This window comes from Neofelis nebulosa, chromosome 3 (genome assembly GCF_028018385.1).
Source record: "Neofelis nebulosa isolate mNeoNeb1 chromosome 3, mNeoNeb1.pri, whole genome shotgun sequence".
NCBI classification, from domain to species: domain Eukaryota; kingdom Metazoa; phylum Chordata; class Mammalia; order Carnivora; family Felidae; genus Neofelis; species Neofelis nebulosa.
Window position 1 is genome coordinate 2,047,105 of NC_080784.1, and position 13,884 is coordinate 2,060,988.

The 13,884-nt window shown below is 52.2% G+C and overlaps 1 protein-coding gene across 11 annotated transcripts in view; it reads left to right on the forward strand.

Moving 5' to 3' along the window:
- The window catches only part of DLGAP2 (DLG associated protein 2), a 791,131-nt gene that overhangs the window by 606,852 nt on the left and 170,395 nt on the right, over nt 1-13,884 (forward strand). For 6 of the 11 annotated variants that reach the window (XM_058719822.1, XM_058719819.1, XM_058719818.1 and 3 more), the window contains one exon: nt 10,357-10,422. The exons of the other annotated variants lie outside the window; for them this stretch is intronic. In XM_058719822.1, coding sequence (XP_058575805.1) covers nt 10,357-10,422 — 66 coding nt within the window. The remainder of the gene's footprint in view (nt 1-10,356; nt 10,423-13,884) is intronic. 11 annotated transcript variants of the gene reach the window in all.

The window sequence follows — 13,884 nt, forward strand, 5'->3', positions numbered from 1 at the left end:
GACCGTCCTGTGCCCACGTGAAGGACGCCCGCTGGTGCATCAGCGGGTTCTGAACTCCCTTCACTGTAGAGAAGTCATGCTTTTGTGTGAGTTTCCTCCAGACCGTGGCCCCGAGCTCTCAGTGTCGGTCAGCAGGTGTCTGCCGGGTGGGAATTTCCAACCCTGAAGGTCCACAGGTGTTGTGTTCGTACATAACAAGGAAGCAGCAATGCTGATGGAAAATACTCGGTTCAGTGAAATAGTACGCATGAAAATATCATCTCTTCAATGACGCTTTGGGGGAATTTTAATAATGTAGGACTAGCACGTGATGCGGTTAGAGGTATTTGGTCCTCTGGCAGGGTGAGGACTTCCCGACGGGCCCAGGCCTCACGTGGCTGTTGTGCAGGGTGGGGTGGGGTGGAAGTGGCTGAAGACTCAAGGCCACTGCATCACAGGCTACACTCGACGCCCGGTGGCTCTGGGGAAGGACACAATTCCTGGTGCTACTCACAGGCAGAACTGGATGCAGAGCAAGCATTCAGGGAAGGCTTCCTGGCATCCATTTACATTTTAGTATGAACGAGTTGGGCATAGCTCTTTTCTGAGCCCGGATTTCAATTCCAGAAAGGAATTTCCTAAGGATGATACTGAAGACTGTGGGCACATGAACGCCTAAGAACAGCACAGAAGCCAGGGAGAGGTAGTGCCAGTACCCACTTGTCTCCCCAGTATTTTCCCGAGTGTCTGCACAGCTTCAGGCTGACAGACAGGTGGCTGATGCTGGCATGCAGCACAGGGAGGGGGAACGCAGAGACAGAGAGAAAGTTGGGGCCTGTCTGGTCTCCGCACCCACACAGAGCGGTCGTGAGATTGTTCTAGCTGAGGTATCGCGGGCACGGCACCGTGACCGTGGGCAGTCACACCGTGTCACGTGTCTAAAAGTCGCTAAGAGAGCACCTCGTACGAGTGCTCATCTCACGAAAGGACTTCTGCAACGGTGTGCTGTGACGACTGCTAACAGGACTTGCCGTGGCCACCGCGTGGCCATGCGTGCAAATATTGACTTACTATGTTGTGGGTCTGAAGCTAATACAATGTTAAATGTCAGCCGTGCCTTATAGGGTTTTAGGTTAGTTACCAAAAACCCCGGAAGATCACCCTCCTTGTTTCCGTGTTCAGGTAACAAGCACCCTCCTCTAAGGCGAGGTAACTGCAGGCAGAGAGTGAGTGAGACAGCAGGCTGACTGTCTGAGATAACGGGCGAAAGGGGCGCCAGGGGCTGGGGGCCTGGATTTCCAGTCTGGGGTGGGTGAGGGACCACGGGCATGCCATCCGTGCAACTACCACCTCACCCCTTCCTTGGAAAGGAGCTCGAGGGGCAGGTGCCACAGGCTGAGCCGATGCACAGTGTGAGGCATCTCTGCTCCCCGCCACCCCCCCCCCCCCCCCCCGCCGCACCGTGTTCAGGGTCTGCAGGGAGCCCGGGCGCACCCATTCTCAGAGTTATGCTCAAAAGCTGCCGCTTTAGATGCCAGGATGCCCTACGTGTGTGTTGCAGACAGAAGGTAAGAAAACACACAGAACTACTCCCTTTTCACGTTACCTACAAACCGTAAATATCTGGAAAGCAGTTTTCTGTGCCGAACCGTGCGCTGGCACCTCAGAGAGCTGTGGCAACAGGAGCCACACAAGCTGCCGGCTTCACGGCCACACGTGGCAGGCGCTCAGAGACAGACCGGCCAGCCGAGCGGACCAGTGGCTCGCTCTCTGTGGGCGTCTTCCTGAGCACTGATTCTCCCACCGTACGCGCAAAGGACGGCACTGAGTAGACACCGGTGTTTGGCGGAGGAGGACAGAAGCTGTGTATTGTTGCCCTGCTGTCTTCAGTCCAGACCATCTCGTTCCAGTGAACAAGGAGAAATTCAGACGTAGGCTTTACCAGAGACTGTGGAACAGCAACTGTCTTTATCATTTCTTTCGTACGTATAAAAGACTGTGGGCCGGTGGACAAGATCTGGAAAGCCCAGGAGGTTTAGAGGATGACAAAATGTCACTATTGTCATCCCTCCAGTCAGCGACGGTCCCCAATCAGCATCATGGTAAATTGCCTCCAGTCTGCCCTCTGAGCAAAGTGGGGACCTCGAAGGACGCAGGGTTTGAGCAATGCTTCTCCCGCAAGCGTTACATCAGGAATCTCTCAAGTACTTGCAAGGTCTCTAACGGTCTACACTTTGTGCCATAGTGAACCATTCTGCTGCAATCAGATACCCAAAAGCCAAGGCTGCTGAGGTTTTTAGAGAAGCAACGAGCGTCACCGCTTCCCTGCAGTCCCTCGTGCAAAACCCAGGGCAAAGACCCCTTGCTCACCCCTCCTGCACATGACAGCCCATTCCAGCTGGCGTGGAAGTCATCCTACGGGGGGTGAACAGGCAAAGCGAGACACCAGATAGTCACCCGGTATAGAAGATTAAGACAACATGCCAAATACACAATCTAAGAGTATTTGAAAGTTAATATCATGGCTTCTTTTAATGTTAAAATGCCTAGAAAACTCCTCTCCAGACAGCTGGTGGTGTAACAAAGAGAGGGAGAGGAGGTGGTAACAGGCAGAGGATCCCCTTCCCCAGCTTCACACAAAGCCAATAATTCCGGGAGCACCTGCACACTGTGGGGCTGGGCTGGGTGTCCCTGCAGCCCAGGAACGCTGGCCACAGCTGACCTGTGGGGGGTTGGATGCCAGCTCTGTTGGCTTTAGTTAGAGAAGGAAAGGGAGGGATCAGGACCTTGGATGAATTACTTTTGTTCATTCCACTAAGTTAGTGGTTCTCAACCCTGCCTGCCCACCAGACTGGCCCCTGGTGCCATGAAATGAACCCGCCTGGGCCTTGGAATGTACTTTCTCAGATGATATCTCGTCATCGTTGATTTAGGGTTAATAGATTGGTTGTTAATCCCAGACTCAATAGTGACGTTGAGTGGAGGTGGAATCATCCTGCCAGTCCTGAAGTCATTAGAGCAGCTGAAAGGGCTCCTGTGAGTGGTCATGGACTTGGGTTAACTCTGTGGCGTGCGTGGGTTTGGTGGGTCATTACATGTTGTTATGTAGTCTGGACTTACTAACAGGGTGAGGACATAGGTTGGAATTCAGGCCACAGCAAATGCCAGGGCTGTTGGTAAAACGAGGTGGCGAGATAATGAGGGCGACAGCGGTACTGATGTTCATTGGAGCTAGAGTGGCCCCGCCAGCTCAGTGGGTTAATACGTGGCCCTCGGTAAGTTAGCTGTGAGTCCCACACCCAGGGCTACTGGTTGGATAAAGAGGCTGAGCGTCTCAATAGTTACAAGTATAGGAATTAGCTGAGCATCTCCTACAAGCCCCTCGGGGGAATCAAGCCAAGATTTAGCAGAGTGCCCTGCAAGTTGAGTGTCAGATAAACAACAGATACTGCATGGAACAGAACAACAAAAAAATTACTCTTTGATTATCTGAAATTCAAATGTAACGGGGGGTCCTGTATATTACGCGGCGGCCCTGGCTAGGGACTCCTCATGAGCCAGTGTCAGAATGAGCTGCCCGTCAGAGACAAAGAACAAGTTTTGGTCCCCACAGTGTTCATGCTGGTCTCTGAGACTTTCATGTAATGTAGGTACGGGCAGTAATAACCTGAGGGAGGAAGGCCAGGTTTTTCTAGGCTTTATAAAAATGCCCCTCACTCTGTCTGTAAAACAATATTTCCAGTTTAAACATGATGGACAAATCTTCATGCAAACTTTGGCATAAAACTTTATTAAATACAGAACGTGGTGCAAAAGATTTAACTCTGCATGCATTTGGAATGTAGACTTCAAACATATTATATAAAACATAATTAATGTCACTTTTGAAGTGAGTTATGTTCAACTTTCACAGCAGACAGGTATAGTTTCATCTCAAAGCCTTCAGATATTTAAATAAGAAACAGTCTGCTTTTCACTTCAGCATTTTTAAATCTTTTCCCCCAAGTCAAGAGAAATGCAAACGTTAAGTGGATGTTGTAGTTGGTTGTAACTGAACTCCTTGGAAGATGGTCTTGTGATTTATGTGAGTGCACAGTGGTGGGGTTGTGGTGAACTTAACTTGATAAGCCTACAGGCCTGAAAGCCAGGGCTGTGAGTGCTAATGCCCACACAAGGGCTGCTCAGCTGTCTCCTGCTTTGAGAGCCTTTATTATCCTGGGCAGAGTTGGGATTGACTTGTTAGTGACTTTGAGTTGTTCTCTTAGCCTGACTTAGGTGACATGTAACTATTAGTGAAAATTCTGCAGACTTTAGGGGCAGCTTCTGCTGAGACTTGATCCTTGGTCCAAAATAAAATCGTGAGCATTTCTATGGCTTTCAAAGAAAAGCCATTAGTAATCACTATGGTAGCGTCTGATGGCACAGCTGTGAATGGAAGAAGGGGAAGCGAGCATTCAGGCTAATCAGTGTCTTTGTCCTAACAGAGCAGAAATGAATTCTTAATTTAAGCAGCCTTCAAATCCTGTCATTAGGGAAACGGCTAAAATGTAGGCTTGAGTATGCTTTTTTTAAAGTAAAGTAAACTTTTAAAGACTGGAAGACTCTAGAAACTGGGCGGACTGTTGGATTGCTGAACTTTGTGGTTACTTCACTTTCTCAGTGGAGCTCACGGGGTCCTAGAAGCAGCTGCCAATTGTCATGCCTGAAGCCTGGGACCGCCTCGCACTCTGGGGGTGTCACTGCGCCCGTGCCAGTAACACCAGTGACTCTGCAAGGCCCTGTGCTGTGCCCTTTCTGTCTATGAGGAGTTTCCTGACCGCAGCCACATGGCCAGGAAACTCAGCTTCACAGGGAGACTCATTGACTTGACCGCCAGCCTCCTTGCCTGGCCCCTTCCCTTAATCAATGCGCAGGTGGCGTTCCGGAGGGAGGCTGACACTGGTGGGGTGGAGAAGGCGGGGGGGTGGGGCCCAGACGGTGAGAGAGCACAAGTTTGCAGGCTCTGGATGGACAGAGGCAGCAGTACCCGAGGGCAAGGCGCCCCATGACTTGGACAAGGCCTCTGTGAGCTGGGATGGGCCCCTGGGCTTCAGAAGGAACAGAACAGCCCTGTAGTGGGGCTGACCCCAAGGGAAGACCTGGGGTCAGCTGAGCACAATGTGGGGGCAATGCATGGCCTTTGGGGACATGAGCCAGAGTTTGAAACCTAGACATAACAGCACATCTTCCAATTCCACTCCCATCAGAGCAAAGCCTCCTGTCCCTGCAATAAAAGAAAGTGAATGTCTTCTTCAGACACTTAGGTGAAGTCAGCTTCCAATGTCTGGCTGCTCTTGGGCTGCCACATGTGCCCTTCAACCCTGTGGTTGTGCAGAGGAGCCTCGTGGGTGTCAGCGCAGAGGGCTCAGAAGGGGACAGCCCTCCTCACGTGCTTCCCACCCTAGTGCTGCTCTGTAGTTTGGGGTTCTGCATGGGTCACACTTGGGAATGGGGCTGTCCCACCAAAGGGCTGTGCTCCAACATGCAGCATGGAGTCACGGTTCTGGTGAGGACAGGAGGGTTGCTTCACTGCTCTGGGCCTTTGTCAGCTTGGTCAGGACACACGTCTGCCCTCCCGCCGCCACTGGGGAGCTGCAGGGCTCACACACATACACACACACACACACACACACACACACACACACACACACACTGCACGGAGTGGGAGATGAGGCAGAGTGCCAAGCACAGTGGATAAAAACGTGGCATTTTGTTTCCTTGTTGTTTATGAGGTAATGCAGTGTTGGATTCCTTTATGCGGAGAAATCCAATATTTTCTTATGAGCAATTTCCCTTTTCATATACAAACATTGTTTTCCCTTCTACCTACTGTTTTGAAGCCTTTCCTGTTCCTTATTGTAGATTCCGAGTTAGCATGATTCAGAGACAACTATTCCCTTCCCCAAAGGTGTAATTTGTACCTGTGCTTCCAAGGGTTTAAAACCCAGAGGTTGAACACATGTGTCTTTTCTGAGCCTCGCAGTAAGAATTCACAGGTCAGGTCTTTATGAAATGAGGGGTCACTCATGGCTCACGCCTCCAACCAGCTGCCCCCATGCCGCGGCCTGAGAGATCCCTGAACTGCAGAGCCAGAGGCTGGGCTCGACAGGACTCTTCAGGGACATCACCCACCCTCCCCAGACCCCGATTTCTGCATCCATCATAGCAGAAATGAGCAGGTGTCCACCGACTTCCGTGAATGTTGGACTTCTTGAAGTTTGTCTCCCTGGGCACCCTTGAGCCTAAGTGTCCCTCCCCCACCCAGAATCATTTCTCTCACCTCTTCAGCCCCTTTGTTCAGGGGGGGTTACCTCATTCCAATACCAGTTCAAGACACTGGGCTTCCTCTTGAGGAAGGTCAGCGCAGAAGCCCCTCTGAATCAGACACAGGTCATGGCGGAGGCATGAAGGGACCCAGAGACATGACAGAGAGAGCAGAACCAGTCGGAGATGCCGGGGGCTGTGTGTCCTCAGGTCATGTACTCAGCCTCTCTGGGCCTCATGTTCCTTGTTGGACAATGTCCATGCTGCGACCAGTTGATCTTGCTTGTGAGGACTGGCTGTGGGCAGATGCTATGCTGCCTCAGTTTCCCTTCCAGCGAGTCTTACGGTGCTGACACCACTCCTGTGGTGACTGGGGAGGTAGAAGCCATGATGCCTGATGGAATGGCCATGATGCCCTGTGTTTTACTGAGTGTCACCCCCAATGATCTCAGACCCCTCCCTTGTCCGCAGGTGATTCCAGAGACGTGAGGGAACGTGCCCATGTCGCGTTGCATCAGTGGCCACACCCAAGTGTGTGGGGTGCTCATCTTAGACACACGCCTCGTGCACGCAGAATTAAGTGTTGGCTCTGGAGAAGCATGACTGACGCAGGGTCACACAAAGGCCTGATTACGATTCGCCCCAAGGTGGCAGCAGAAACTGGGTCCCGTGTCAGATGGCACTCATCTGGGTTTCAGGATGACAGCAAAATAAGTCATGAGGTGAGTCTAGTCAGAGAGGTTGTAGGCTCACAGCCCCAAGTTAGGGGTGTCCCTTCAGGGATCATGGGAGTGAAGACCGACTTCGTTACATGCGTGCAAATATGTCGGTGGAGGGCTTCTAAAACTTTTCAGTCTATGGCATATTTCTGGTTTTTTTTTTTTTTAACGTTTATTTATTTTTGAGACAGAAAGAGACAGAGCATGAATGGGGGAGGGTCAGAGAGAGAGGGAGACACAGAATCGGAAGCAGGCTCCAGGCTCTGAGCCATCAGCCCAGAGCCCGACGCGGGGCCCGAACTCACGGACCGCGAGATCGTGACCTGAGCTGAAGTTGGACGCTCAACCGACTGAGCCACCCAGGCGCCCCGGCACATTTCTGTTTTTGCTAAGAAACCGCGACGGACGTTTTCACTTGATGTCAGATGGGCATTTCATTTCTAGCACTGAGTACCACTCTCACTCTCGTAGCCTGTGCCGCTCTGGCCCCTCCTGGCCGTGGAAGGCACAAAGCCAGGACGCTGGCCCAACACGCTGCCCACGCTTCTTTCTCAGGTGACATTTGCCTTAGTGACATTGGCGAGGCAGAGGGTTCCCTTCCCGAGCACGGACGGGGCCGGAAGAAAGATCCCCGAGAGAACGTGCGTGCAGGTGTCCCTGGATCGGGCCCAGGGATCGAAGCCAAGGCCTGTCAGAGCGGGTGTCCGAGCAGGACGGTGTGGCCCGCCCCCCTTAGCTCGCCCGTCGCACATCCGATGGCGCCCAGGGTAGATGCTGGGGACGGCAGGGCGGCGGGCGCACAGGCACTGCCCGTGCATCTCAGCGGCACTGCCGTCTGGGTCAGGTTCCGGCTGGGAGATGGTGCAGATACGGTGAAAACACATTTAAGCTGAAAGACAAGGCCTGGTTGGGTGAGGCGGGACGGGAACCACTGCTTGTGCCAACACCCACTTGAAGCGAAGCCTTATCAGCTGGGAGGCAAGCCAGAGCCAGAAAGCCTGAATGCATTTACCCCCAACCCATATCCTAGTTTTCTAACTGTGAAGGGTTCGCCTGGTTAACCTGCTTCTAGGCCTTGTTCAATTTTGGTCTGATAAAGGACAAGAGCAGAGGCAAAGTCGGCAGTTAATCATTCCCACCTTTAAAAGTCAGGACCGACTGGGGCTCTGGGTGGCTCAGTCGGTTAAGCGTCCGACTCTGGCTCGGGTCATGATCTCGCAGTTCGAGATCATGAGTTTGAGCCCCGCGTCAAGCCTTATGCTGACAGCTCAGAGCCTGGAGCCTGCTTCAGATTCTGTGTCTCCCTCTCTCTCTGTTCCTCCCCTGCTCGTGCTCTCACTCTCTTAAAAATAAATAAATATTAAAAAAAAAAAAGTCAGGACCGACCTTCAAACCCACTCACCGTCATCTGGGGAATGTTCTCGAAATAATGCGACAGGCCCGTGTTCAGCTGCGGCTAAAGCTTTGTGAGTGCCGTGTGAGCTTTCTGTCGGCGGCCTGCGTGTGCTTGGTGTGTTTGCAGGCCGGCCTCTCGTGCGTTTGATTTCCACAGCCGGCTCAGTGTCCACTCACCCTTCCAGTCCGTTCTGCGGAAGCTTGCCCTTTGTTGCTTTCTGCTGTGTACGTGTGTGTCTGAGCTAAGGCGAACGAGGTCTGCAGGTGGAGGCTGGCTGTTTTGGTTTATTCTCCTAATTCCATTCTTCCCCAACTAATGCAGACTGCTTCCAAGTTGGCCGCGCGGGCTGCGTGACCACGGTCGCCATGGCAACTATATTTAATTAGAAGTGTGCATTCTGTTGCATTCTAGTTCTAAAAAGACGAAAGCACAGCCATGTCTGGTCTAATGTTATACCTAACGTGCTCATCTGACGGGCCAGCTCTGGAGCAGACCAGTCACGAGCAGGAAGACACAGCTCCAAAGTGCACAAAGTGGCTGCTGCTGTGGGAAAATGGGGCGTGGTCAAATCACGTTAAATGACTTTAATGAGCTGTCTTGTAAATACTTGATTGACCCAGTTCACACACCATTCGTATATAAAAGTATAACACATGTCACTTTTCAAGCAACGGCCGGAAGATCCCATAACATGAAATTCCACTGCAGGTTTGCGTGAGAAGTGCCCGTAGCCTCGGGACCATCTCTCATTGCCAGCCTTGCATCTGCCTTTCTTAACGTCCTGTAAACGGAAAATGCTGATTTGCTGAACCGAAGGTGGTGACAGCCCATGTGGGTTTGATCACAATGTACTAGAATGAATCCTTCTGCAGATGACAGCATGGTTAACCATATTTAACGTTACTAGCAGGATCTAAGCGTGGAATATTTTGTTTGCCTTAAAACTTACTCACGAACACCGGAAGCCGGCATAAGTGCACGTGGAAAAATTATATTTACGGGATATGTGCCAAAGTATGTATTTACTACATACGTAATGTATTGCCAGAAGAGCCCTTGCCTGAAGCTGCCTGTCTCCATATGGAGATGAGCCAGCTATGCCTCTCACCTCTGACTGGGTGTGGGGGTCCGGGACCCCGGCGCAGCCCAGGTGGAGGCTAGGGCAGCAGACTGCTCTAATCCGGTGCCCCGGGGGCCAGCTGGGTAAAGAACCCAGGTCCCTGCATCTCCCTGGCCCTGCCATCCCATCTGGGCAGGAAGGGCAGTGCTAGATGACCCCCAAGACCTTTTACCCCCACATGATGATGTCGATGATGTCACTGCAGGCACATGCTGTCTGCTTTTGCAGTACATGCCACTGAGCAACTGAACATCAGTGCCAGTGACCTGACGTGTTCTCCCAACAGAAGGAGACAGATTTCATGTTTGGGATGTCGACCTTAAGATTAACTAACGTTAGGCGTGAACACGGTAACTGCAGGCTTTGAATATTGCTGAAGGAGCCTCAGTGTAGAACTTCATGGACAAGAGAGATAGTGTCATCCTGGGCAGTGCAACGCTCGCCCAGGATTCAAGGGGCTGGAGGTGGCGGGGGGTGGGGGGGGATGGAAGCAGAGTGTGGCCGACTCTGCAGACGAAGTCTAATAAATCTGCAGAAGAGCTCAGATTTATTACCTGTTATTTATTAAACCCAAAGTATAGCGGAGACTCACGGACGCCCTGCCCGGGTGGACACCTGCACGGGACAGCCGTGCACCACGTTCCAGTGCTGTGTTCATAGAGGGGGCACCCGTGCCAAGGTTACAGCTTGGCAGGGACCTCTGAGCAGTGCCCTTGGAGCAAAGAGGCACGAATCTCTCGTGTTTGGGCATTGGGGGTGCGGAGTGTTGGGGACGCGCTGAGCTAACTGCCATCCACTCCTGAAATGTATTAAAGAGTGACTCTCTCTCTCTCTTGCAGAGGAAGAGGGCGGGGACCTGGTCCAGCCGGGCATCAGCTTTCCGGGGCCGGCAGAGGAGGATCTAGGTAGAGTACACAGCTCGGCCCCGGTGACTGCACAGATCAGACACGGCGGGCACGCCCCGGGCCGGGTGGCGCTCTGCACCTCACAGACGGGATCCCCACCGCAAAAACGGGTTAAGCAAGTGTGTGACTTTGCGCGTCCTAATTTCAAGAACGGAGTAAGATGTGGTGAACATTTTAAATAGTTTGTAGACATTATGGAAGCTGTAGGTGAGAACACGTTTGCTCCAAATCTCCACAGTTGAATTGCTGAGGCAGCTATTATTAATAATCGTCAAGCTGTTGGCATCATTGATACGTGTGTGAGATGGCACCTCTCGCCTTTGCTCTCTTGTGACTAAAACTTGCTCTCAGTGGATCTGAGGAAGGGAAGAGCTCCTCATTTATGGTTCTTACGAGCTCTTTCACCCGACTTGAGACAGCAGATTACTGCGGGCCAGCCCAGTGCGCACCGGGGTGTGGATGCTGAGTATGGCCATAAGCTCCAAATTACCGTCACAGCGTATTTCCTGTGGAGATTTCCTTTTTATGCCACATCACAGACACAATCGAGTCAGTGCTCTCTTTGGCCATCGTCACTTGACGTGGATCATGCTTACGTGAAAAGGGGCCAGTGTTTCTGTAAGACATGTGGAGTGTTGAAGAAATTCAACATCCAACAGCAAGTGAGAAAATACACCCTACTCGTGGCTCCATGCTGTCTCCCCCACGCTGTGCGATGGCCTAAAAGATGCCAAGCTGCTCTCCCAGGTCACCAATGGTCCTGGGCTGTCACAGCCCTCGGGGCTGAATTAGGGAACACAAGGATGGTTTAGGCTTGAATTTGAATTTTTCCTAATTTATTTCAGACCTTTAGCCAGTGAATCTATTGCCCATTTGATTGGCTTAAAGAATAATATTGGAAAGTCAAAGAGGCCACTTGTATAAAGCTGTGATTTCTTTTAAAGAAAATTAGGGGCACCTGGGTGGCTCAGTCGGTTAAGTGTCCGACTTTGGCTCAAGTCACGATCTCGTGGTTTGTGCGTTCGAGCCCTGCGTCGGGCTCTGTGCCGACAGCTCAGAGCCTGGAGCCTGCTCCCGATTCTGTGTCTCCCTCTCTCTGTGCCCCTTCCCTGGTCACACTCTGTCCCTCTCTCTCAATAATAAATAAGTATTAAAAGAAAATTTTAAAGAAAATCAGAAGCAAAAAAAAATTTTCTTTTCAGTGAGATTATAAATACAGATTTAGTTGTAAAAGAGTAGCTATTTTCCACTGTGATCAAGTTCAAAATTTGCTTCTAACTTGCCGTTCTAAACAAGCCTTTCTTTACTCAGAAATATGCAAACCAGGTTATCTTTACTTCTTACTAGAGAGCGAACTGGCTCGTGTGGATGGGCGTGCGTTATTTTTTGTTCCACTCGGTGGCGCTCTCCATCACCCCGAGCAATCACCAGGAAGCAGGCCTAAAGTGGCGTCCAGTGAACGTATGATTCCGTCAACTTTTGTGTCACTGGGACTTTGGCGGTTCACCTGCACTCGTGCTGTGTCTGGACGTCTTTAGATCACCATGTGCCTGTGGTGCCGGTTCCCTTCTGTGACCGCCTCAGAACAGGGGACATGGGCCAGAACAGAGGAGGGGTGTGCATCTTTAAGCCACATTTTGTGGCCAGCAGGGATTTGGTGCTGACAGTCAGCAGCCAGGAGGAACTCAGGGGAGAGCCAGGGCGCATCCCTGAGAGCTGGTCCACCTTGGGGGAGACGCCTTTTCTCGGCTAAATCACGGCACGCTGGGCCTTGTGTAACACGGGACGGCGTCCCGGAGGGGCGTAGGTGACCAAGCAGTGGCACAAAGCCAAAAGCTTGTGGGGATCACACTGGAAGCACAGGTCCCACCGTGTTCTTACTGCCGAGTCCCAGACGGGGAGTTTAAATATGTTCCTGGTCACGCGAACGGAGTGTGGAGAGGTAAGTACAGGGATTGAAGGGGTCAGAGCATCTCACTGGCAGCATGACATGGGCTGCATTGTACAGACACAAGGCATTTTGTCTTGTTGGTAAAATATGCACAGCGTAAAATTCATCATTTTGAGCCCTTTTCAACGTGTGTGTTCGGGGACGTGGAATACATTCACAGTCACCCAACAGGGTGATTGTCACCCGTCCCCAGATCTCTTCCCATCTTCCCAAACCCAACTCCACACCCAGGAGCAGGTACTTCCCGCCCCCGCCCCCCCTTCCTCCTCTCTGCTTCTGTGAGTTTGACTATTTTAGATTCCCGGTCTGAGCGGGGTCATGCAGTATCTGTTGCTCTGTGACTGACTTCTTTCACTCTCTAGAATGCCCTCAGGATTCGGCCATATCGTAGCACGTGACAGAACTTCCCTCCTTGTTAAGGCTGTGTAATAGTCCGTCGTATGAATCGACCACATCTAGTCTGCCCCTTCATCCCTTAATGGACACGTGTGTTACCTCCACCTCTAGGCCACGATGCGTAATGCTGTCAGACGCACAGAATCTCTTCAGGACCTTGCCTTTGTCTTTTAGAATTGCTGGATCCTAAGTTTGTTTTGAGGAACCTCCGTACTGTTTAGGGACAGAAAGTGTTTGGTGAGCTGCTTGTGCGGTCTGGCCGTGAGGGGATGACGATTACAAGCATGTCAAGACAGTTGGATTTTAGAGGCGGAAAGAAAGATGAGGATCTGGGGAGCGTCGGCCACAAGGAGCTCGCAGACACACATCCAGTTTTCCCACGCGTGGTGCTGAGCGAGCAGGCGTGGCGTGACTTGGACCCACGCGGAGGTGGCCCCGGTCGGGGACATGCACCAGTGGGTCCGGCCATCCTTCTCGGCCCGTTCACGGAAACACTGGGTGTCCACCGTGGTTCTCACTAGCCGGAGCCGCCTGGGGAGTATTTAGAAATACGGAGACCCGGTCCCGCGCCGGGACGTTCCGATGCGTGGTTGCCTCTGAGGGTTCCCTGCGTGACTCGAGTGTGGCCCGGGGCAGGGAACGCTGGTGTCAAGGGCACAAACAGCAAGGAAGGCAGCTAGGGCGGCTCAGCGGGAGGAAGGGGGGAAGGGCTGAGTCACGTTCCCACTGCTGCTAGAGTCGCTGATCGGGAACAAATGCCAACTCGTAGACTTTTTCTTTTCTTCAAATCCCCCCTGCCTGTAGCCCCTGAAGCGGATGCGTCTTCACAGGTCTTCCGTCTTGGACGCACGGCTCTCCCATCCTCCTGCCTCACAGCCACGTTAACGGCCGTGGCTGTGGAAGGAGGACGTCTTGTTTCCGAAACGTGTGGCCGCTCCTCAGGGCAGCTCGGGCTACATCCGGGCAGCGATGAGGTTACGGGAGGGGCGAGCGGCACTCACTGCAAACCCTAAAATTGTCCTTCGTGACGGACAGTTTGGCAAAGAAATGGGAGAATGGGCTCCGGCTCCTCCTGTGCCCCTTAAGGGTGCATGCGTGCTGCAGAGCTCACATAA